The sequence below is a fragment of the Schistocerca gregaria genome, chromosome 1 (genome assembly GCF_023897955.1).
Source record: "Schistocerca gregaria isolate iqSchGreg1 chromosome 1, iqSchGreg1.2, whole genome shotgun sequence".
NCBI lineage: Eukaryota > Metazoa > Arthropoda > Insecta > Orthoptera > Acrididae > Schistocerca > Schistocerca gregaria.
Window position 1 is genome coordinate 549,417,434 of NC_064920.1, and position 27,191 is coordinate 549,444,624.

The following is a 27,191-nucleotide window of genomic DNA, read 5'->3' on the forward strand; positions in this document are numbered from 1 at the left end:
ATCTTGGTAGACTGTCTGTAAAGTGTTAAATCTGTTACTGATTCTAATTACACATTATTGGTCATTTTGCATTGTGAATTAAATGAGCAGCTCTGCGTTAGCACACAAATAAACAATCTACTAGGAACGAGCATCTGCCCATACATTTGTATTTATATTGGCAAAAGTTCAGTGTGCTGATTTTTTTAAATACTTTCCCATCCACTCTTTTTCTGAGATTTGACCTTGTTTGACTATTTTGGTGTTTCCTAGCTTAAGGACACCTGTCTCACATTCTGGAGGATGATGTTTCAAATCCCTACCTAGCCATGTGGGTTTAAGTTTTCTGTGGTCTCTCTAAATTGTGTGAGGTAAAATGGGGGGGGGGGGTGGTCTTTTAGAAAAAAACATGGCTGATTTCTTCTTCCAATCTGGTCTTAGACTGCATCTCTTAGAGGGATGTTGTTGTTGTGGTCTTCAGTCCTGAAACTGGTTTGATGCAGCTCTCCATGCTACTCTATCCTGTGCAAGCTTCTTCATCTCCCAGTACCTACTGCAACCTACATCCTTCTGAATCTGCTTAGTGTATACATCTCTTGGTCTCCTTCCACGATTTTTACCCTCCACACTGCCCTCCAATACTAAACTGGTGATCCCTTGATGCCTCAGAACATGTCCTACCAACTGATCCCTTCTTCTGGTCAAGTTGTGCCACAAAGTTCTCTTCTCCACAATCCTATTCAATACTTCCTCATTAGTTATGTGATCTACCCATCAAATCTTCAGCATTCTTCTGTAGCACCACATTTCGAAAGCTTCTATTCTCTTCTTGTCCAAACTACACTCCTGGAAATGGAAAAAAGAACACATTGACACCGGTGTGTCAGACCCACCATACTTGTTCCGGACACTGCGAGAGGGCTGTATAAGCAATGATCACACGCACGGCACAGCCTACACACCAGGAACCGCGGTGTTGGCCGTCGAATGGCGCTAGCTGTGCAGCATTTGTGCACCGCCGCCGTCAGTGTCAGCCAGTTTGCCGTGGCATACGGAGCTCCATCGCATTCTTTAACACTGGTAGCATGCCGCGACAGCGTGGACATGAACCGTATGTGCAGTTGACGGACTTTGAGCAAGGGCGTATAGTGGGCATGCGCGAGGCCGGGTGGACGTACCACCGAATTGCTCAACACGTGGGTCGTGAGGTCTCCACAGTACATCGATGTTGTCATCAGTGGTCGGCGGAAGGTGCACGTGCCCGTCAACCTGGGACCGGACCGCAGCGACGCACGGATGCTCGCCAAGACCGTAGGATCCTACGCAGTGCCGTAGGGGACCGCACCGCCACTTCCCAGCAAATTAGGGACACTGTAGCTCCTGGGGTATCGGCGAGGACCATTCGCAACCGTCTCCATGAAGCTGGGCTACGGTCCCGCACACCGTTAGGCCGTCTTCCGCTCACGCCCCAACATCGTGCAGCCCGCCTCCAGTGGTGTCGCGACAGGCGTGAATGGAGGGACGAATGGAGACGTGTCGTCTTCAGCGATGAGAGTCGCTTCTGCCTTGGTGCCAATGATGGTCGTATGCGTGTTTGGCGCCGTGCAGGTGAGCGCCACAATCAGGACTGCATACGACCGAGGCACACAGGGCCAACACCCGGCATCATGGTGTGGGGAGCGATCTCCTACACTGGCCGTACACCTCTGGTGATCGTCGAGGGGACACTGAATAGTGCATGGTACATCCAAACCGTCATCGAACCCATCGTTCTACCATTCCTAGACCGGCAAGAGAACTTGCTGTTCCAACAGGACAATGCACGTCCGCATGTATCCCGTGCCACCCAACGTGCTCTAGAAGGTGTAAGTCAACTACCCTGGCCAGCAAGATCTCCGGATGTGTCCTCCATTGAGCATGTTTGGGACTGGATGAAGCGTCGTCTCACGCGGTCTGCACGTCCAGCACGAACGCTGGTCCAACTGAGGCGCCAGGTGGAAATGGCATGGCAAGCCGTTCCACACGACTACATCCAGCATCTCTACGATCGTCTCCATGGGAGAATAGCAGCCTGCATTGCTGCGAAAGGTGGATATACACTGTACTAGTGCTGATATTGTGCATGCTCTGTTGCCTGTGTCTATGTGCCTGTGGTTCTGCCAGTGTGATCATGTGATGTATCTGACCCCAGGAATGTGTCTATAAAGTTTCCCCTTCCTGGGACAATGAATTCACGGTGTTCTTATTTCAATTTCCAGGAGTGTATTTATTGTCTTTGTTTCACTTCCATACATGACTACACTCCATACAAATACTTTCAGAAATGATTTCCTGACACTTAAATCTATACTCAATGTTAACAAATTTCTCTTCTTCAGAAATGCTTTCCTTGCCATTGCCAGTCTACATTTTATATCCTCTCTACTTCGACCATCATCAGTTATTTTGCTCCCCAAATAGCAATACTCATTCACTACTTTAAATGTCTCATTTCCTAATCTAATTCCCTCAGCATCACCCGACTTAATTCGATTACATTCCATTATCCTCGTTTTGCTTTTGTTGATGTTCATCTTATATCCTCCTTTGAAGACACTATCCATTCTGTTCAACTGCTCTTCCAAGTCCTTTGATGTCTCTGACAGAATTACAATGTCATCGGCAAATCTCAAAGTTTTTATTTCTTCTCCATGGATTTTAATACCTACTCCGAATTTTTCTTTCGTTTCCTTGGATAGTACACCATAATTGTCCTTCCGTCTTGCCGTCAAGAAACCTTATATTAGGAAGAAATTTGTTGAATAAGCTGATTATCTGTGCTTTAAATGAGTGTTATGGAGAGTGGAAAACAAATTTATTTGCTGAGGGAGTGAAAGAAGTGAAAATCTTGCTTGACCATACGCATACACAGTAGAAATTGTGTTGAGAGAGAAACTTTTCATTAAACCTTCTTATGATTTTTTTATCCTTGTTTAGCCTGTTCCTGTGTCATGAGATTTTTTTTTTATATATGTGTATTTTTAAAAACTGCGAAACTTTTGCAACCATTATCCGACACAATTGTGGCCCAGGTGCTGCAAGCAGCTGATGTCATTCTGGAGGTTGTGGATGCCAGAGATCCCTTGGGAACGCGCTGTCAACAGGTAGAGCAAGCTGTTCGTGATTCTGCTGGCAGCAAGAGACTTGTTCTTGTTCTGAACAAAGCAGGTAGTGTATAGCTTCTCATTGCAGGATAATCTATCATGATCCAATTCCTTTTTCTTTTGACAGCTTTTAGTTATGATTGCATGTGTATTGTAATTCGTGGTCTGTCCCCTCCCTTTATGCAACCTTGAAAAAAGTGATCCATCGCCACAAATGTCTGTTAGCCTCCACCACAGTGAGTTATTGTACATCAGTTGCCACATAATACTTGTGTGGAACATACTATTTCATTAATTAAATACAATGTGGCAGGTTAAAATTATGTTGGACAGGAAATTCATTGTGCATAAATAACATGGTTTACTCAGACGTTTGTGCTGTAAGGAAATGCAGTTTATGTACAATTTCTTTTTCCTCGCTGCTTTATCTATGTAAAGGATTACCTCTAAAATTCCTTAATTTGTATAATCTTCAAAAGTGTCATGAGAAACTCCTCTCTTATTCCAGGATAAAGTTTCACATTTCAAGTGAAAAATGCTCGAAATGGAACCATTTTATATTTCAAACTTGTATCGGAGTGTGTAAGCTGTTAATGTGGGTAGTATATTCAGTGTAATTGACGAAGAATTGTGAACAATTAAATAGGTGGCGCAGTGAAACGTAAAGTGAAAAAAAATGTTAGTGACAAATATCCTGTTTTCCACAAATGCAGTTAGATAAATCATGGATGAAACAGAAGCTAATCTTCAGTTGGTAGAATGTAAATCTATGATAAATACATTTAGTATTCAAACACCTGTTTGTGTGCTGTACATAAAAATATTTAAAACCTTATTGAACAATGGAAAATCCAAGATTGAATGTAACAATATTGTGAAAGGGAAAGTTGCCACTAAAGATGACACTTCTGGTGACATTTCTCAGTTGCTTACAATATTAAAATCTTCTGTCTCTGTAACAGTTGAACTTATTTTGTTGCTTTTTTTATTTGAATGAAAATAATTTTCCAGGTTCTTTGAAAAAGTTTAACAGGTTGTATAAACAGTTGGGAACTTTGCCACACATTAAGCCAGTTTCCATTACATATTAATATCATGAAATGTTTGATACAACATTTTAATTCATCCTAGACATACATAGTCAAAAGCTTCCAAAATATATATACACATTCCAAAATAGCCAGGTTGTAAACAATAGTACTTTCATGCTCTTTGGTTAGAACTGAAATAAGTAGTTCAGATGAACTAAATATGCTTTCAACTAAGTCAGTATCTTACTTTGTACCAAGTGATGCCTAGGGTACCGACAGTCTTCTAAACATCGACCATTGAAAATGAGCACTATTTTTTTTCTGTAGATGGAAACCAGTATGCAGTTGTCAGTCTATGTGATAGCATAAAGATTACAGTGATGTCACTTAATTCACAAATGATACTTATGATCCCTGCAATCCACCAGTGAGTCACCTATAAGGCCACAGACATTCTTCTTTGTAGGTAGTGAATTTTAATATTCTCCTGCTGTTTCTGGTACTGTGTTGGACAAATAAAATTCCTTCTCCCTTGCTCCATAAAATTTGTACAGTATAAATCGTATTTCATGAAAAAGTCATGTGTGATCAGCCTGCTACCTAGTGACAGAATGAGTGAAGCTGCGATTTCAGCCAACAGTTTATCCGCTGGAGAGAAATATGAGCCGTTCTATTCTGCCATGGATCTGCACTTGTGCACATGCGTAAAATTCAGGATTTCCAGCAAGCTTTCTGCTTGTTATTGTTTTCAAGTGTGGTCAGTCAACAGATGAGAAATACGTGAGCTCTGGAGTAATCTTTTGGTTATTGCATTAGATATTCTACACATTCAAAAAAATTCCAGAACATTCACAATTTCGTGCCAATGGAGTGTTGGCACGAAATGCAGTTAATGTCCCTGCACACACCTGTGTTTAATGTGTAACTGCTGGAAGTGTAATTGTTGTGTGTCTGTTAGATAATATTCATTGTTGTGTTGAGTAGGACATTGTGTTGCACAGTTTGTGAATTTTGAGATTGCAGAGTTAGAGGAGCAATGTTTCTGCATTAAATTTTGCATGAAACTTGAGAAAACTTTTACAGAGACACACCAAGTGATGCTGGAAGCCTATGGTGATGAGTGCCTAAGCCATACTCAGTGTTACAAATGCTTCACACTGTTCAAAAATGCCCAGATGGAAGTTAAAGATGATCCTCCTTCAGGACACTCTTTGATGTCGACTGACGACGCTCAGGTCGGGAACATCAACAAAATTGTGTGTGTGAATCGAAGACTGACTGTCCAAGAGACTGCAGAAGAATGTAACATTTCAGTTGGATCATGTCATGAAATCCTTGGAATGTCTTATGCTGCCACCTAGTTGGTCCCACGACTCATGAGGCAAGATCAGAAAGACATTCACTTTGATATCTGTGCAGAGCTTTTGTATTGCGCATATGAGAAAGAGATGTTTCTTAAGAAAATCATAACTGGTGATGAGACAGTTATGATGTTGAGAACAAGGTTCAGTCTTCGCAGTGGGTCGGAAAAGGATCTCCAAGACCAAAGTAAACTCGTGAGGTCAGGGCAAATATCAGAGCCATGCTTATAGTTTTCTTTGACTTTGAAGAATTAGTTCATCATGAATCCATGCCACAGGGATAAACTGTTAATCGTTGATACTATCGGTACCTGTTGTGACACCTGTGTTGAAAAGACGAAGATTTACGTTGATAGACGAGATGAAAGAAAATTCAGATAGCGCTTCACACAATCTAATAAGAGGCGTACCACGACTGCTTCCGGAAGTGGAAACGGCATTGGAAGCAGTGTATCAATTGTGGAGTAGAGTATTTTGAAGGATACTATGCACAATAAATAAAAGGTAAGTGTAGAAAAGTTTCGAATTTTTTTGGAAAGACCTCTGAGATACATTGTACCATAATAAGCTACATCTACAAATGTTTAATTCTGATTTATATGTTTTATGTATAATTTTACTTTCGATACATGTATGTATCACCTTAATTGGTTAAAGTACTACATGCATTAAATTTGATTGCACCTTTTGTATTATTTCAGTATTCCGGGAAGTATAGTGTTGAGAGAATAGGTGCACAAGTCAGAGCAGTTGTTCCAGCCTCAACCATTGAGGATTGTAAAAGACATTTTGTTTCTTTGCAGTCACACTATTGTGAAGTAGCTTTCCTTATTAGTATGTCATTTGTGCATACTCCATCTTGTATGATTGACAAGGCACATCCATTCTGATGAAGTTCACGAATTGCTGTGGATCTTTGAGCCTGAACTCCTTCATTAACAGGGAATATCTGCTCCTTCTTCCCAACCAGAGTCAAATCCAATTCATACCTCTTGGCATTACATCGTCATTCCGCCTGCTTCCCGACGACTGAGCTGAATACTATCACAGCAAGTGCTGCATAGATAATTATGTCCTGTATGTCTAAAATGCTGTGGAATGTAAACATAATCATTTGCTTGTACCAACATGGCATAAAATGAACACTTTTATCCATAATTCTGTATAATGAAAATTTAATTTCATTACAGCTGCACAAGATAACAATAACTGCTTAAAAATATGAAGTTAGACCTCTCAGAAGTTTCAATATGAGTAAATAGCAGCTTTGCAAAAATATCAACTTTCACTCTCAACAATGTAAACAAGCCTGTAGTTCATGTTATGTACCCTTGGGGCAGACTTGCATGTGATAGATGTGCTTAAGTTTGCCCATTTATTCAAGTCCAGACATGCCTACTAAACTCACTTCACAGGGTCAATCTAGTTGGACCATTCTTCTGTTTTTCTGCTGTTGAAATTCTGCAACTTCGTCATTGAGCAGCTGTATATAGGTGGTTATTGTGTATGACTTCACTACTCACAACTAAATATTCTGAACTTGTGCTGCACTCATTGTGGCACTTCAGTGGGCCTCCAACACACCATTGCATCGTCTCTTCCTGTGGCCATCAGCCTTGTGTTCCCATTCTTGCTGACTTGGTGAACTCAAAAAGTTTCTAGCGAGTTTTTAAATGACTAAGCCCACCACTGGAGGAAAAAAAAAAAAAAAGATTTTTACTACCTGTGTATGTAGCTGTTGAAAAATAACCACATGTACTGAGTCATGTCTAATGTCTTCACCTACAAGTTGTTCACCCACTACACATCCCTTCACTTCTGCAATATGTCATTGTTGCAGTTTCTTCAGATATTTGATGTGTTATTGGTTTTGCAGTCCATTTTTCGAAGTTCACTAATGAAATTATCAGTGGCTACTGTTTTCTTAATCAATTTATTCTCCTCCCATATTGCTTGTGTAACTGCTTATGTCTGTTGGGCGAGTACTCTTGAAATATGCCAGTGATGATATGAGCACATTTCAATACTTAAAATCTCCAGTTGGACATGTGGGTGGTGCAGCTCTGTAAGATAATGACTTTTTAAATTTAACATGTCTGTGATACATTGTTAGCAATATCAGGACATTTTTGTGGCATGTTGGTTATTGAATAATGTTCCAGTACTGGCATCCATATGGCTTCAACCACTTGTTTTAAATACCATCCTCAAATTGCAGTACATGCACATTGTTATTGGCAATGTGACTTTTATGAATTTACAATTAATGATTCTTAAGTTTGTGAAAATCAAACAAGTATTAGTTAATGATATTATAAATCCAGTCTCACAAGCTGCGACATAGTCGCGAGTACAAGCAGTGATTCAGGCATTGTCAAATGCTTCTTATTCCAGTCTTCGATCCCAATATAAAGTCCTTTTATTAAGGACTTTATATTGTGATCAAAAACAGGACTAAACATTTCACAAATCCTGCCAATTGTGCTAAAAATTTCATACTGTTCAACTTGCGTAAAATTAGGGGAAGTTACATTTATTAATAATGAGTTGGAGCAATTTTAAGAATGTAACTTACTCAAAACATCTAAATGATTGCTAATACTAATTTGTATAATTCACACAAGAAAAATTTCACTGAACAATTGCTTTTTACAGTTGAAATATTACAGGATTAAATATTGGCAATGTTTATATGTTGACAATGTTCATATGTCTTTATTATTGTCTAATTTCATAATTACATTAGTAGCACGATCAGAACATCATCATTGTCAAGACTGTAACAGATACATTCATAAATATCACTGAAAGTTGTTCACTAATGTTTGCAATGCACATAATTCGTATTGTATTGTTGAGTTGGCATGGTTTCAGTGTATTCAGAAAATGTCATCCCATTCTGCTACATTATACCCCCTTCCCACACCTACTACCTACTTTACAAGTCCAACCAGTGTTTTGCATCACATTCCATCTGCATCAAAATACATGCTGGACAAAGCAACAAATGCGAGGAATTCAAAAGGAGTGTTTCGAAAACTAGATCCTTAACGTGGTCACCCTGTCAATAAAGCGCTTGTTCAAATTGCAATCATTTTATCTGGAAGATAAATGGGACTGCTCTTGCTGGATTACTAACAAAACAAAGACACTGACACTTTAACAGTTGCGCAAGAAAAAGAAACTACACTATACACTGGAAAGTAAAAATTTTTTGTACCTAGCTTCATAGTTCCACTCCCAAATAGAGATGTCTCTTTGACGTGTGTCTTGTGCAACGAGTTACTTGAAGCTGCGACGTATGAGACAATCCTGGTGATCTAGCAGGCCAAGCCAACATGTCAGCTCTCTGTAGAGCATATTGGGTTTCAACAGCAATGAGCATTATTCTGCTGGAAAACACATCCTGGAATGCTGTTCGTGAATGGCAGCACAAGAAGTTGAATCACCGGATGGCATACAATTTTTGAGTCTGGGTACTTGTGATAACTATGGAATGCGTTAGCTGTCATAAGAAATCGCACCCTAGACCGTAATTCCAGTTGTAGGTCCAATGTGTGTAGCACACAGACAGGTTGATTGCAGGCCCTCAACTGGCCTCCTAACCAACAGCCATCGCTAAGGTGGAACCAGCTTTCATCAGAAAACATAAGACCTCCACACTGTCCTCCAATGAGTTCTCACTTGACTCCATTGAAGCCACAAATGGTGGTAGTTTGGGATCAGTGGAATGCATGCCACAGGGCTTTTGGCCGAGAACTGCCCTTGAAGTAACCAAATTGTAACAGTTCATTGTGTCACTCTAGTGCCAACTTCTGTTCAAACTGTTGCTGCAGATGCAATATGATGCACCAGAGCTATATGCTTAACATGATGGTCTTCCCTCTCGGTAGTGCCATTTGGCCGTCTAGAGCCCAATCTTGTCGCAGCCGTAAATTCTCATGACCACCATTGCTAGCAATTGTGTGCAATGGCTACATTCCTGCCAGGTCTTTTCACAGTATCACAGAAGTAACATCCAGCTTCTCGTAGCCCTATTACACAACCTCAGTCAAACTGAGTTAGATGTTGACACTGACGTCTTTGTCGCCTTAAAGGCATTCTTGACTAAAGTCAACTCACCAAGTCTAATCTCAAAGGTAACTAATTCTCACTATCATTACAGCATGTATTTTTAAGTAAACCTGATTCACATCCTCATAGTAGTACTACTAGCACTACTGTTATGCGACTGGTGTAAAATTTGACTATATTATATAAATGGATAGATAAGAGATGTACTCACTAAGCGGTGTTGAGGAATACACACACAAAAGGGTTTACTTTTACAAGCTTTCTGAGCCAGGAGCTCCTTCTTCTGGTAGAAGAGTTGAAGAGCAAGGAAGAGGGGTAAAGGCAAAGGACTGGAGAGGTTTAAGGAAAAGGGTGTAGTTCAGAAAAGTCACCCAGGACTCCGGGTCAAGGGAGAGTTACCAGATGGGATGAGAAGGCAAGACTGATTGTTGGGGACTGCACCAAATGAGATTTGAAAACCTGACAGCTCAAAGGTGGAAGACAGGATAGTATGCAAGACAGATATTACTACTAAAACATCGTGCATAAGTTAATAAAAGTGAAAAGTTTAGTGCATTGTGTGTAATAGAGGTGGGAGGGGAATGGCAAAAAATAGACAGGTCAGAAAATGACAGATGTAGAAAACTAAAATGGGGTGTGCTGTTGAGATGGAAGGAATTAATGTAAATTAAGCCCAGATAGATGGCAAGAACCATGGACATGGTGTGTGATAGTTCCCTCCTGTGGAGTTCTGAGAAACTGGTGTCTCGGGGGAAGAGCCCAGATGGTGCGTTTGGTGAAACAGGCACAGAGCCCATGACTCTCATGTTATGCAGACTGCTCGGCAACAGGTTAGTGCATGTTGCCTGTATACTCAGTCTGCCTATGCCCATTCATCCTGACTGATAACCGGTTGGTAGTCATGCTGGTGTAAAAGGCTGAACAGTGTTTACATAACAGCTGCTATATGACATGTTGTTTCACAGGTGGCTCTCTCTCTGATAGTATATGTTTTGCCAGTTACACGGCTGGAATAGGTGGTGGTAGGAGGGTGCATAAGGCAAGTCTTGCAGTGGGGACAGTCACAGGGAGAGGAGCCATAGGGTATGGAGATGGGTGCAGAAGGAGCATAGGGTCTGATGAGAATATTGCAGAGATTGGGAGGGAGACAGAAATCTATTCTCCCAAGCTACTGTCCCAATCTGTGCAATATCCCTGTCAGACCTTATGCACCTTCTGCACCCATCTCCACACCCTATGGCTCCTACCCTGTGACCATCCCCACTGCAAGACATGCCATATGCACCCTCCTACCACCACCTGTTCCAACCTTGTAACCAGCAAAATGTGTACTATCAGAAAGAGAGCCACTTGTCTTGTACCAGCCGTTATGTAAACACTGTCCGGCCTTTTGCATCAGCATGACTACCATCTTATCAATCATGATGAATGGACTTAGTAGGAGTGTATATACAGGCAACACACAATATCCTGTTGCAGAGCATGCTGTATAATGTAAAAGTCATTAGCTCTGTGCCTGTTTCACCACATGCGCCATGAGGATTCTTCCCCAGGCGCTAGTTTCTCAGAACTCTGCAAGTTGGAATGAGTACTACAAAATGTTGTTGGTTCTTGCCATGTACCTGTGCTTAAATTACATTAACTGCTTCCCTGTCTCAGCATTTCTTCGTAGTAACTACTTCTTTCAGTCCATTTTAGTTTTCTACATCTGTCATTTTCTGTCTCTATTTTTCCCCATCTCCTCTTCCATCTCTGTTACATACAATACACTTAACTTTTCACTTTTATTAATGAATGTGCAGTGTTTTAGTATTAATATGTGTCTTGCATATCACCAGTCTTCTACCTTCAAGCTGTCTTCTCAAATCTTGCCCGGTGCAGTCCCCAACAATCAGTCTTTCCTTCTCATCCTGCATGGTAAATATCTCCTGCCACAGAGTTCTGAGTGACTTTTCTGAACTGTACCCCTTTCCCCAAATCTCTCCAGTCCTTTTCCTTCACCCCTCATCCTTCCCCTTAAACTCTTCTGCCAGGAGGACAAGCCACTGGCTTGGAAAGCTTGTAAAAGTTAGATCCTTTCATGTGTGTGTTCCCTGTTGCTGCTTGGTGAGTAGATTTTTTATCTATCTGTTTGTATTATGGTGTGAAATTTGAATAGATATCATCTTTCAGATGTAGAAACACGCCTACCAACTTAAGTTTGTCACACAACTCCTCCTTGGTGTTGCGATTTTTTTTCCATCACTGTATATGCAAATAGTCTCCTATGGTCTCAGTCAGTAGACATTTCAATTACAACCATTTCCACAAAAACCTTCAATCAGTAGAATATTCACAGTAGTTGACTGATACTACGAAACAACACATTCAGCAAACTGCTGTCTTTGTATGCCTGTTAACAATTGAACTGATAATTCATGTATCCTCACCTTCATATGTATGATCACACAAGCAGAGTTATCAGGTCAGTTTCAGACAGTTCCCAATGGTTCTACTACATTAAGGGTATCTGGAAGCTTTTATGATCATAAAGATAGTTCAGAACAACGACAACAACATTAACTAGGTCCAATTTTGTTTAAGTTATCTTTTTGTTCGATAAGGTTGGTCAAATTAGTCAAATAGTTTTTTGTCTTAAGAAAAGAAAAGATAGAGTGAGAGATATTCCCAATCTAATGTGCCATTTTTTAATTTTCAGTTTATGTAGTGTCCTTGGATATACACCTCATGTAAACTTCTCAGTAATCTTGAGATTGTTGGTTTCGAATGACAACTGCAATAAAGGAATTTAGACTCAGAACATTGTACTCATATAGATAACCTATTGAACTGAAAAGGGGAAGTTCTTTATCAGAGAATGTAGCACTTGCTGTATGATACTGATCAACGTTAAAGAAATTGAAATAGCTGAAGCAAGTGTATTTTTGAATTAACAAAATGATGAGACAAGACATATTTCTGAACCAGGGAAATCATTTGAACCATAAAATTATATTTAAAATGAAATAAAATGCAATAAAATATTGTGAATCATTCCAACAGTAAAGCAGTTTAAATTTTGATAAAAATTTATTGTGAAAAATGAACTGAAGGTCTGTCTTTGGTGAGTTGTATGTTTTACAGAAGATGCTCTGAATTATGCAGATGGGAATTGCATCACACCCTTCTATCCGCCATGTTCTATCGCCTCTTCCCAATCCACTCCTCCACATCATTGTGTGATACACACAATTCCCCATCTTCAGTGAGACCAGTTTACCTGTACCATATTCATATCCTGTGCACCTTCTGCCTCTTCCTCCCAGTCACCAGCCACTCTTTTCCAGCCTTGCCTCCCTTTACCAGTATCTCTAATCCCCTTGCCCATCCCACACCATCTCCCCTCAGCTGGCAGTGTAGTCAGCTGGTACACGATACTGAACAGGTATATGTACGTGTATATATACTCTATATCTAAAAACAAAGATGATGTGACTTACCAAACAAAAGCGCTGGCAGGTCGATAGACATACAAACACAAACATACACACAAAATTCAAGCTTTCGCAACCAACGGTTGCTTCTTCAGGAAAGAGGGAAGGAGAGGGAAAGACGAAAGGATGTGGGTTTTAAGGGAGAGGGTAAGGAGTCATTCCAATCCCGGGAGCGGAAAGACTTACCTTAGGGGGAAAAAAGGACAGGTACACACTCGCATACACACACATATCCATCCGCACATACACAGACACAAGCAGACATTTGTAAAGGCAAAGAGTACAAATGGTAAGTCTTTCCGCTCCCGGGATTGGAATGACTCCTTACCCTCTCCCGTAAAACCCACATCCTTTCGTCTTTCCCTCTCCTTCCCTCTTTCCTGAAGAAGCAACCGTTGGTTGCGAAAGCTTGAATTTTGTGTGTTTGTTTGTGTGTCTATGGAAATGCCAGCACTTTTGTTTGGTAAGTCACATCATCTTTGTTTTTAGATATATTTCTCCCACATGGAATGTTTCCCTCTATTATATGTATATATACTCTATAACTCTAATGGAGGATTCACATAAAAATAGCCCAACATTCTCAGTCTTGTTTAGGTGCCTATCACTGGCTCAACATCTGAACTATGGGTGTTACTTTTATTCCTTAAAATATGTATATTCCACCAAAGATTTTCCATTAACATAGAGACTTGTTATATTGCTGATTGTGGTGCTTTCACAAAATTCTGATTTCTCTCTCTCTCTCTCTCTCTCTCTCTCTCTCTCTCTCTCTCTCTCTCTCTCTCTCTCTCTCTCTCTCTCTCTGTGTGTGTGTGTGTGTGTGTGTGTGTGTGTGTGTGTGTGTGTGTGTGTGTGTGTGTGTGTGTTTCCATAGTTGCACATGATAATAAAATAAAATTCATAAAGAATAATGTTAAAGCTTTTGGTTATGAAATTGTTATGAAATTTGATATTTATGCCACATCATTTTTTCCCATTGTTATAGATCTGGTACCACGTGACAATCTAAATGCTTGGTTGAAGTATTTGAGGCACACTGTGCCAGCTGTACCCTTCAAGGCTAGCACACAGCAGCAAAGCCAGCGGCTGGGCAGGAAGAAGATGCGACAAGCAAATGATAAGATGATGCAGGGCTCCACGTGCCTTGGCGCAGAACTGCTAATGTCACTGTTAGCAAATTATTGCCGAAACAAGGGAATCAAGACATCCATATCTGTTGGAATTATAGGTAAGTGTAAAATAATTGAGGCAGGTAGATGTATTTTGTGTGTATTTTAACCTTTGTGGAACACAGAGAACACTACCCAATTAGTCAGTGGCAAGAAACTTCCTTGAGCCAGAGTAGCACCATACTGTTTTGTGTAAACTTTTCAAAATACATATTAGTTCTCTAAAACAACCTACTGAGAAGTTAAACATTATTGGCAAAAAAGACATTCTTATTAGTTAATTCTTTAATGAAAGCATTCTTCATAAAAAAAATGATCAGTTACGTATTAGGTTTGTGCATAAGTTGGTAGTGTTTTTGTTTTGCATGTTGGTATTCCATTTGCTACGGGTTTATTTATCGATTAACATTTTTGTTGTTGTTGTTCACTGCTGCTATTTGAGTTTGCATATAGTCATTTTGTCATTTGGAGCTAATTAATGGAGCTGTGGACATTAGAAAATGGAGTGCCAAGTGGAGAAATCAGAACATTTCTGACATACTCTTCTGTTAGAGTTCAATAGAGTAGTGACAGCAGCAGAGGCAAATACCATGGCAAGAAAATGTTTTCACTTTTTAAGGAACACTGTTTTGATATTAGTAGCTCTCCATGTTCAGGAATACCTTCAGGGTTGGGTGAAGATCGTTTAAAACACATTAATCCACAATGAGCCACATCAGTGTACTTGAGAACTGGCAAATGTGATTATTTCACTATCAGGTGATATTTGCATGAAGTGGGAAGATTCAAAAATTGGATGTATGGGTACCACATGCTCTCAAGCTATGGTCATATGTGCATCTTTGCTTGCTTGTCATCAGTTGGCTCATGAACACCGACTATTCCCATCTTGTATCATTACTATTGCTGAGAAATAGTATCTTTATGCTAACATAATGAAAAGAAAGGAATGGTTGAGCGAAAACAAAGCAACAACTCCCCGTACATAGACCTGCACATCCAGAAAAGGTGATGTTATGCATCTGGTGGAATAGCGATGGCCTTGGTGTATGGCAAATTGCTTCCCTGAGGTGTAATTATCACTACTAACATTTATTGCCAACAGCTGAGACATCTTGCAGACACAGTTCAAGAACAATGACCAAGTAGGCTGTGTGGAGTGATGGTACTCCACGATAATACCTGCCTACTTTGTGCTAGACTGACTAAAATGCATATAGGAGTTGGGTTGCTCTTGCATTGTCAGATTTTCACGTTTTCCATATTCCATCAAACATCCTTCAGGGAACTTCCTTTCTGGATGAAATGTGCTTCAAACACAACTAAAGGATAATGATCGAAGCAGAAGATATGAATTAAAATTTGTCCTGCTGCTGGGACTTGAACCCAGGTCTTCTTGCTTGCTAGGCAGAAATGCTAACCATTACACCACCACAGTATGATGGTCAACATTGCTGCATGAACTTCGTAAGTTGATTGCCCTCCCTAATGTCTCGGAGAAACATTTAATTATATGACTAAAAGGGTTGTTCGTCTCAAAACCATGTGATTTCTACAGTCGCTTCATCGTTAAGTTAACCAGCAGTGGCAGAGTGTTGTAAATAGTGAAGGAGAATGTACTATTGATGAAAAAAGTATCTGTTTAGTGTATCTGTTGTATTTATTAAACTTATAGGGAAAATGCTATGAATTTATGCATCAACCTAATAATGTACTGGCATGATGTTTGCTGAGTATAGCAGATATAAATGTGTGTAGTTGCATGCACTGCTTCTTTATTGCTACCACATAAGCACCCAAACATTGTTTCCATATCAGTTTATGCTTCTTCTCAAATAATTTTTCAGTTGTTTATTGCATTGTAGGTTATTGAGTTGAGGAAATAATAATGAGGTGCGTGCTGCGATCTACTTTAAAGCAGGTCCACTTTTGTCAGCCAAATTAGGTCAGGTCATAGTGATCAATGTAAATAAATCGTAAATAGTGTTGTTGTTGTGGTCTGCAGTCCTGAGATTGGTTTGATGCAGCTCTCCATGCTATTCTATCCTGTGCAAGTGTCTTCATCTCCCAGTACCTACTGCAACCTACATCCTTCTGAATCTGCTTAGTGTATACATCTCTTGGTCTCCCTCTACGATTTTTACCCTCCACACTGCGCTCCAACGCTAAATTTGTGATCCCTCGATGCCTCAGAACGTGTCCTACCAACCGATCCGTTCTTCTGGTCAAGTTGTGCCACAAACTCCTCTTCTCCCCAATTCTATTCAATACCTCCACATTAATTAATTATGTGATCTACCCATCTAATCTTCAACATTCTTCTGTACCACCACATTTCGAAAGCTTCTATTCTCTTCTTGTCCAAACTATTTATTGTCCATGTTTCACTTCCATACATGGCTACACTCCATACAAATACTTTCAGAAACGACTTCCTGACACTTAAATCTATACTCGATGTCAACAAATATCTCTTCTTCATAAACGCTTTCCTTGCCATTGCCAGTCTACATTTTATATCCTCTCTACTTCAACCATCATCAGTTATTTTGCTCCCCAAATAGCAAAACTCCTTTACTACTTTAAGTGTCTCATGAACCTCTAAGTTTTTATTTCTTCTCCATGGACTTTAATATCTACTCGTTTCCTTTACTGCTTGCTCAATATACAGATTGAATGACATCGGGGACAGGCTACAACCCTGTCTCACTCCCTTCCCCACCGCTGCTTCCCTTTCATGCCCCTCGACTCTTATAACTGCCATCTGGTTTCTGTACAAATCATAAATAGCCTTTCGCTCCCTGTATTTTACCCCTGCCACCTTTAGAATTTGAAAGCTAGTATTCCAGTTAACATTGTCAAAAGCTTTCTGTAAGCCTACAAATGCTAGAAATGTAGGTTTGCCTTTCCTTAATCTTTCTTCTAAGATAAGTTGTAGTGTCAGTATTGCCTCATGTGTTCCAACATTTCTACAGAATCCAAACTGATCTTCCCCGAGGTCGGCTTCTACCAGTTTTTCCATTCGTCTGTAAAGAATTCGCGTTAGTATTTTGCAGCTGTGACTTATTAAACTGATAGTTCGGTAATTTTCACATCTGTCAACACCTGCTTTCTTTGGGATTGGAATTATCATATTGTTCTTGAAGTCTGAGTGTTTTTCGCCTGTCTCATACATCTTGCTCACTAGATGGTAGAGTTTTGTCAGGACTGGCTCTCCCAAGGCCGTCAGTAGTTCCAATGGAATGTTGCCTACTCAGGGGCCTTGTTTCGACTCAGGTCTTTCAGTGCTCTGTCAAACTCTTCACGCGGTATCATATCTCCCATTTCATCTTCATCTACATCCTCTTCCATTTCCATAATATTGTCCTCAAGTACATCGTCCTTGTATAGACACTCTATATACTCCTTCCACCTTTCTGCTTTCCGTTCTTTGCTTAGAACTGGGTTTCCATCTGAGCTCTTGATATTCATGCAAGTGGTTCTCTTTTCTCCAAAGGTCTCTTTAATTTACCTGTAGGCAGTGTCTATCTTACCCCTAGTGAGATAAGCCTCTACATCCTTACATTTGTCCTCTAGCCATCCCTGCTTAGCCATTTTGCACTCACTGTTGATCTCATTTTTGAGACGTTTGTATTTGTTTTTGCCTGCTTCATTTACTGCATTTTTGTATTTTCTCCTTTCATTAATTAAATTCAATATTTCTTCTGTTACCCAAGGATTTCTACTAGCCCTTGTCTTTTTACTTACTTGATCCCCTGCTGCCTTCACTACTTCATCCCCCAGAGCTACCCATTCTTCTTACTGTATTTCTTTCCCCCAGCCCTGTCAATTGTTCCCTTATGCTCTCCCTGAAACTCTGTACAACCTCTGGTTTAGTTAGTTTATACCGGTCCCATCTCCTTACTTTCCCACCTTTTTGCGGTTTCTTCAGTTTTAATCTACAGTTTATAACCAATAGATTGTGGTCAGAGTCCACATCTGCCCCTGGAAATGTCTTACAATTTAAAACCTGGTTCCTAAATCTCTCTCTTACCATTATATAATCTATCTGATACTTACTAGTATCTCGAGGATTCTTCCATGAATACAACCGTCTTTTATGATTCTATGATTAAGTTATGCTTTGTGCAATATTCTGCCAGAGGGCTCCCTCTTTCATTTCTTATCCCCAATCCATTTTCACCTACTATGTTTCCTTCTCACCCTTTTCCTACTCTCTAATTCCAGTCACCCATGACTAATAAATTTGTGTCTCCCTTCACTACCTGAATAATTTCTTTTATCTCATCATACATTTCATCAATTTTTTCATCCTCTGCAGAGCTAGTTGGCATGTAAACTTGTACTACTGTTGTAGGCATGGGCTTCGTGTCTATCTTGGTCACAATAATGTGTTCACTATGCTGTTTGTAGTAGCTTACCCGCATTCCTATTTTCCTATTCATTATTAAACCTACTCCTGCATTACCCCCAATTTGATTTTGTAGTTATAACCCTGTATTCACCTGACCAAAAGTCTTGTTCCTCCTGCCACCGAACTTCACTAGTTCCCACTATAACTAACTTTAACCTATCCATTTCCCTTTTTAAATTTTCTAACCTACCTGCCTGATTAAGGGATCTAACACTCCATGCTCCGATCCGTAGAACGCCAGTTATCTTTCTCCTGAGAACGACGTCTTCTTGAGTAGTCCCCGCCAGGAGATCCGAATGGGGGACTATTTTACCTCCGGAATATTTTACCCAAGAGGACGCATTCATCATTTAACCATACAGGAAAGCTGCATGCCCTCGGGAAAAATTATGGCTGTAGTTTCCCCTTGCTTTCAGCCGTTCGCAGTACCAGCACAGCAAGGCCGTATTGGTTATTGTTACAATGCCAGATCAGTCAATCATCCAGACTGTTGCCCCTGCAACTACTGAAAAGGCAGCTGCCCCTCTTCAGGAACCACACGTTTGTCTGGCACCTCAACAGATACCCCTCCGTTGTGGTTGCACCTACGGTACGGCCATCTGTATCGCTGAGGCACACAAGCCTCCCCACCAACGGCAAGGTCCATGGTTTATATGGGGGGTCGTAAATAGTAGTGCAATGAATTTTATTCTAGTCCATACAAAGATGTTGATCTAATAAACTGAGAAATGATGGAAGAGAATTTGAGCCCTTAAATCATTTGACTATGTGGGCTACAGTGACTCAATAATATTCCTATCTGATAATTGTAAAGTTCAGGTAAAAATTGTTATTCCATATTTGTAGTCAAATAAGTAATTTTGGGTGACTCCAGCAATGTGAATGAGAGCATTATCATCAGAGAAGGAGCAACATGCTGCTGGGAACAATACTTGCTTGATTGAATAAACACAGTCACCATAAAATGGTTTCTTTGTTCACACTACATATGTTTCATTTTATTATTACTGTAGGAGCCACTGAGAACAACAGTGTGACTGCTGAAACTACTCCACAACTTCTGCTGTGCTCCACAATTTGATGACGACAGCTGTACGTGCATTTTTCTCTACGAGTGAACATTTTATGCAATAGAAAACCATGTAAAATTAGATATGTGGAAATACTTGCAGGTTTCCTTTGGTTTAGTAATCCAAGGACCATCACAAGTTATACTTAATGACGCCAGGAGGCATGTTTTAAGTACGATGCTCTTTTCCTCGATTGAGCATCAGCTAATGCCAGTCTGAAATTATGGCTACTTTGTTTCCTACCTCAGGGAAACCTATATTAAGTAAATTCTAAAGTTTTACATTTGATGTTCTTTAAGATTCACTGTAATTATTATTAGCCAAATTGAAAAAATATTTCAGTATGGTAATTGAAAACATTGAATGGAATGGAACCTAGATATGTGCACGCACGCACACTGCTTTTCACAACGTAAAAATTGTAACTCCATTACGTTGTGAAAAGCAGTGTCCGGCGAAATAGTTATATCAAGTGGCAAAAACACAATAGAAAAGCACAAAACAGAGTGAGAAACATGGTGAACAGTGTGAAGAAGGTCAGAGCACATAGTTGTACTTATACGGCAGTAATAAAAGTGGTAGTGTAACTTCCAGACCAAATGTGAGGAAATGCAGATCAGCAAATCATTCCACTGATGATGCCTTATAACAAGATAAGGTAAAATGCGTGTGGAATTAATTTATTAAGTAGCAGCAGGAAAAGGCAGTTTTATTTACAAAACAAATATTTGTATGCTTCCTGTGGAGGATGACCCCACTAACAAACTTGTCATTTTGTAAAGTTAACAGGATGTCTTATCGCACCCACCACTAACAAAACTATAGTTTTCCCAATTAATTGTTGGATGATTAAAGTCTCAACTGATGATTCAGTATGATTGGGGAACTTACATACAACTGAACTGAGGTTTTCTCTGAAGTTTTCGGTTACATCAGGAGATGAGTCTGGTGGGCAATAGAAGGATCCAATAATAATTTTATGCTCACCCCTGATACTGAGTCTTACCAAAACAATCTCACATGCAGCTTCAATTTCTACCTCAGTGGATTCGAGTTTCTTGTCTACTGCCACAGGTGCACCACCTCCATTTCCCATTTGCCTGTCCTTTCGATATACACTTAAATTTTCCCTAAAAATCTCACTGATATCAAATTCAGGTTTCAACCAGCTTTCTGTACCTAGTATTATGTGAGCTGCTCTGCTTTTCATGAGTGCCTCAAGCTCAGACACTTTGTTGCGAATCCTTCAGCAATTTACCATTAGGGTTTTAATACTCTTACCTGTGGGAAGCATTTCTTTCAATCTTAAACTGATACTTTGTGGTTTCCTATAGCTATCATTGTCTGGATTGGATGGAGTCGCCAAATCTAAAAAAAAAAACAACCTTGTGTGCACCCCACACAAAGTCAAATACCTGAGTGTCAGCCTCTGATCGTTGTGCACACCTCACCTATTTAGTGGAACCCTGCAGTTATCACCCCATGGTGCAAGTTCAGGGAGTAACGGCCTAGCTTGCCACAAAACCTTCGAAGTCTCTGGTTCAGTCCTTCCACTTGATTCAGAACCAAAGGGTCACGTTCAGTTCTGGGGACAATGCTTCTAGTTGTGAGCTTCGTTGAAACTCCATGTGCAAGGCTGGTCTTCATGACCTCTCTGCCAGTCGCTAGAATGACGCAAGGTTGACCCTGGAGCCCAGATGATAGGCATAATTTGTTCCAATGCATGCCACAGTCTGCAGTTGGTTGCACCCTGTGCCCTAATGGCTGCCAGACTAACCTCTCCAACACACTGAATTAGTCCCCTAAGGGATACTATCAATCGCCGTACATTTGAATTGCCAGTGATTAGTAGAGCCCTATCCTTTTGTGTTTGCCTCCTCCTGACACCAGGCAATGCAGGTTTCCCTAAAACAGTTTCAGTTTCAGTGAAAGACAGGATCTCAGACTTGTTGGTTAGGCGGATCAGTACAATGCCCTGAGTCCTCCCTCGTCCCCATCCAACCTGTGCGGGACGCCTAGATCTACCATTGAAACACCACTCGCAATCCAGTGGATGGATGATGAATGATCCTGTACTTTCTGCAGAGGAGACAGGATCACCAGGATAGGTACCCCTGGTATAAGTATCCTAGGTACACATGGTACACGTCACTCTGGAGCTCTTCCAACACATTGATTTGATAAATCACTAATAATGTGGAGAAATACAGATGTCCTCACTTTTAAACTTTTGTGTTTTCAACTTTTCAAATAACAGATTGACAAAATATTACATCCATTGCCTCCCTTGAGCTAAAATTTCCAACTATACATGTCTGCTTTCTACTGCAAGCATGCCTTGACTCCATTACACATAACGTTTCCCACCAAGTGCAAACCAGGAGGAGGACAAAAATTCCATTTGAGGCAAAGAAGTTTGAATGTTTTACATCATTGTCGGAGACACTGTTTCAGTTAAGACACATGTTTTTGAAAATTTAGTAGAAATATGTTATGCATGAAATAATAAATTTCAGTTAACATAATTTTATATGAAAGTTTCTACTTACAAATGAAATAACGAATACTTGTTGGGTATCTGAGGGTTCAAAATGCATATCAGACTTGATTATATTCCGCGTGCGCGCGCCCACACACACACACACACACACACACACACACACACACACACACACACATTGCCAAGCATTTTGTAAGTTTATTTTTGTTTTGAACAGAATACACTTGTTTAAAATTTTACAGGGTGGTCCATTGATAGTGACCGGGCCAAACATCTCACGAAATAAACATAAACGAAAAAACTACAAAGAACAAAACTCGTCTAGCTTGAAGGGGGAAACTAGATGGCGCTTTGGTTGGCCCACTAGACGGTGCTGCCATAGGTCAAACGGATATCGACTGTGGGTGGTTTCCCCCCCCCCCATTTTTTATTACATATTTGTGTAGTACGTAAAGAAATATGAGAGTTTCAGTTGGACCACTTTTTCGCTTTGTGATAGATGGCACTGTAATAGTCACAAACTTATAAGTATGTGGTATCATGCTAGTGCGGATGGTATTTGCTTTGTGATACATTACCCGTGTTAAAATGGACCGTTTACCAGTTGCGGAAAAGTTCGATATCGTGTTGATGTATGGCTGTTGTGATCAAAATGCCCAATGGGCGTGTGCTATGTATGCTGCTCGGTATCCTGGATGACATCATCTAAGTGTCCGGGCCGTTCGCCGGTTAGTTACATTATTTAAGGAAGCAGGAAGTGTTCCGGGCCGTTCGCCGGTTAGTTACATTATTTAAGGAAGCAGGAAGTGTTCAGCCACGTGTGAAATGTCAGCCACTACCTGCAACAAATGATGATGCCCAAATAGTTGTTTTAGCTGCTGTCGAGGCGAATTCGCACATCAGCAACAGACAAATTGCATGAGAATCATGAACCTCAAAAACGTCGGTGTTGAGAATGCTACATAAAACATCGATTGCACGCGTACCATATTTCTATGCTCCAGGAATTGCATGGGGATGACTTTGAACATGGTGTACTTTTCTGCCACTGGGCACAAGAGAAATTATGGGATGATGACAGATGTTTTGCACACGTTCTATTTAGTGACGAAGTGTCATTCACCAACAGTGGTAATGTAAATTGGCATAATATGCACTATTGGGCAATGGAAAATCCACAATGGCTGCGACAAGTGGAACATCAGCGACCTTGGCGGGTTAATGTATGGTGCGGCATTATGGGAGGAGGGATAATTGGCCCCCAATTTTATTGATGGCAATCTAAATGGTGCACAGTATGCCGATTTCCTACATAATGTTACTACAAGATGTTTTGCTGCATGACAGAATGGCGATACACTTCCAACATAATGGATGTCCGGTACATAGCTCATGTGCGGTTGAAGCTGTATTGAATAGCATATTTCATGACAGGTAGATGGTTTTCGAAGCACCATACCATGGCCCGCACGTTCACCAGATCTGACGTCCCTGGATTTCTTTCTGTAGGGAAAGTTGAAGGATATTTGCTATCGTGATACACTGACAACATGCGCCAGCATATTGTCAGTGCCTGTGCGAACATTACGGAAGGCAAACTACTTGCTGTTGAGAGGAATGTCGTTACACGCATTGCCAAATGCATTGAGGTTGACTGACATCATTTTGAGCATTTATTGCATTAATGTGGTATTTACAGTTAATCACCTTGTAACAGCATGCATGCGTTCTCAGAAATAATAAGTTCACAAAGGTACATGTATCGCATTGGAACAACCGAAATAAAATGTTCAAACGTACCTACGTTCTGTATTTTAATTTAAAAAACCTAGCTGTTATCAACTGTTCATTTAAAATTGTGAGCCATATGTTTGCGACTATTACAGCGCCATCTATTGCAAAGTGAAAAAAGTGGTCCAACTAAAACATTCACATTTCTTTACGTACTACATGAATATGTAATAAAAAATGGGGGTTCCTATTTTTAAACAATGCAGTTGATATCCGTTTGACCTATGGCAGCGCCATCCAGCAGACCAACCATAGTGCCATCTGGTTTCCCCCTTCAAGCTAGACAAGTTTTGTTCTTTGTAGTTTTTACATTTGACACTTATTTCGTGAGATACTTTGCCCGGTCACAATCAATGGACCATCCTTTATATCAGCAAATACGAAGATTTCACTGAAACTTAATTAATATATTTTTTTTTCAGGGTTGCCAAATGTTGGTAAAAGCAGTATCATTAATAGCTTGAAGAGGGCCAGAGCTTGCAATGTTGGTGCTACTCCTGGTGTTACAAAGTGCGTATGGTTTTCTTTCTTTCTTTCTTTCTTTCTTTCTTTCTTCTTCTTCTTCTTCTTCTTCTTCTTTTTTCTTTTTTCTTTAAAGACACTGATATATGTGCAGTCAGGAATAAATAACAGCAGTAGCTAAATATCCGACTAAAAGAAAACTTGTAACATTAATGGAAATTCCTGGAATGAAACAAAACATGTAATAAGGGAAAGGCATCCATCCGCCTATAGTGGACTGAAGAGTGGAGCACAAAAACACTTAACAGGAAACAGTATTCGCACTAGATTTCAAGTTCTTGCCCTTTTTTCTAGTAAAAGTATGTGTGTTAATACAAACAACCACACAGACATCAAAAATACATTTTTGTGTGATTACATATAGTAATAATTTAAGTATGATCACACTGGGGGTATCAAATGAATTTCTGACTGGGTTGAGGATTTCGTTGTAGAGAAGGATACAGTGTGTTACTGTGGGTGGAGAGTCATTGTCAGAATGTAGAAGTAACTTTGAGTGCCCCAGGAAAGTGTCTTGGGACCATTCTGTTAATGTTGTATATTAATGATCCAACAGAGAAAATTATTAGTAACCTCAGACTTCTTGCAGATAATGCATGTATTTATAATGAATCAGTCTCTGAAAAGAGTCAAATCTTGGTAATGTTTCAAACTATCACAAAGCTTGGCAACTAGCTTTAAATGTTCAGATTGTAAAATTGTGCTTTTTGCAAAATAGAAACATAGTATACAATGACTACAGTGCCACTGAGTCAAATTTTGAATCGGTCAACTCGTGCAAATACCTGGGTGTAACAGTTTTTGAGGATATTGTCATGTTCTAACCAGAATCAAGTCCAAATCTGAAACCACGATTGTGCAGTCTAAGAGACCATTTGTCTGTGGTTGAGGCTGCAACATGAAAGTATTTCTGATACTAGTCATGATAGGAAAACTTTTCCACAATCAGAGATCAGCTCACAAGGTGCTCTATACTTCAATATTATGTCTTCCACAAGGACCGTTGCAATTTCTGGAGCATCAGTTGTCGGCACAGGTTTGGTGGCAGCATAGCAGGTGAGGTTTCTGGTGCAGACCATTATCCATCAAGTCCTGTTTGTTGACTTCAGGAACCTCTCAAAAAGGTTGATTTCAGTTTAGTGGAATAGTGTTGTTGCAGACAGAATTAGTACCATGTGTCCTGGAGGAAATTGTGGCACATTATTTCATCACTTTAATTCCTTACAGTGGCTCACATAGTGTCTAACTGATCTTCTAATTCTGTTTAGAGTCTTCGTGAAATCAAGGTGACCAAATGGAGCAGAACTGAAAAACTTCTGGATAGCTGGCTGTAGATGTGCTAAGATGATGATGCACCCATTTCCACTGCATTGAATCGTAGTTCCTCTTATACAGTGTTTCACTTATTTATTGAAATTCTTCTTTGATTAATCCCTCATTCTTCAAGACTACTATAGTTTTCAGGAATGTTGAATCCTCCATCTGTTCGTTAGCACCATCATTTACTGCGACAGTGACAGATATCATCCATGCTGCTGTGTTCTGCCATAAGATTCCTTGAAAGGCAGTTGATGTCCTCAAGTTTGCATCTGATTTTGTACGGTATTCTGATGTCATATTCCTGAAGCTTCAGTGCCCATTTCATCAGTCAACCAGACAGGTGCCTCAGGTCAGTCAACCAGGATAGTGTGTGGTGATTCGTCACAATGGTAAACAGTTTGCCAAGTAAATACGGCGGGAACTTGTTGATAGCTTGAACAATTGTGAGGCCCTCATCCTCAGTTGTAGAGCAGTTTTTCTCAGACTTGTAGAGTACTATGGAAGTATCAGCTATCAACTTTTCGGCACTTTCCTGAATTTGTGCTGCAACTGCATCTGTCCCATAACCGTTAACATCATCCCACAACTGTTGACATCAGTGTGAATTTCTGTCTCAGCATTTTCATCATACAATGCTAGGATCAGAAAAGATGTTAGTGCCTCATTAGAGACAAGGGCAGATCTTTGTTGCGCCCCGTTCCAGGAAAATTTGCGATTTGCCTGCAGTAGTTATTGTAAGGAGCATGCCTTGGTACAGAAGTCCTTTATAACTCACCAGTAGGATGAGCACATTTCAAGAAAACTGCTTACGTCATGAGTGTGCTGTGGAGTCAGAAAATCTGTGACTGTTTTTTGTCGGGATGGATTCCATACCTTTCATTAGGTGCAAGATTTTTGTTTCTTGGACAGTGAAGAGACATTGATTCAGGTAGAATCTTGCAGTCTGAACACAGTTCAACACAGTTCTCAGTCAGCCTAGATGTTTGTCAAATACCTTTGAAAAAACGACAATGTTATACAGACTGCAAACACACGTAATTTCTGTAAGATGTCAAAGCAGATTGTCCACCATATGCTTGTAGGTGGTTGGAGTGTTATGTAATCCAAGCATCAAGCTGTCTGCTGTGTTACCAATGTGCAACAATGGTTAAACATATTTATTTGTTAATTTATTTTGTGATTTTGTTCAGTTGTTTGATTCTTGATGCAGAAATGCCATGTTTCATCCTTCTTTTTTGCAAGAATCACATGTGAGGACCAAGAGCCCACTGAATGATGTCATCTTGCAGCACCTTCTCCGCTTCATCCTGGATTATCTGTAGTTCATCCAGCACCATCCTG

The 27,191-nt window shown here is 40.2% G+C and overlaps 1 protein-coding gene across 1 annotated transcript in view; it reads left to right on the forward strand.

The window, feature by feature from the left end:
• LOC126356032 (guanine nucleotide-binding protein-like 3 homolog) overlaps positions 1-27,191 on the forward strand; it is a 91,191-nt gene that overhangs the window by 27,795 nt on the left and 36,205 nt on the right. Inside the window, exons 4-6 of the mRNA XM_050006689.1 lie at positions 3,051-3,186; positions 14,050-14,292; positions 24,431-24,518. Of these exons, the coding sequence (XP_049862646.1) occupies positions 3,051-3,186; positions 14,050-14,292; positions 24,431-24,518 (467 nt within the window). The remainder of the gene's footprint in view (positions 1-3,050; positions 3,187-14,049; positions 14,293-24,430; positions 24,519-27,191) is intronic.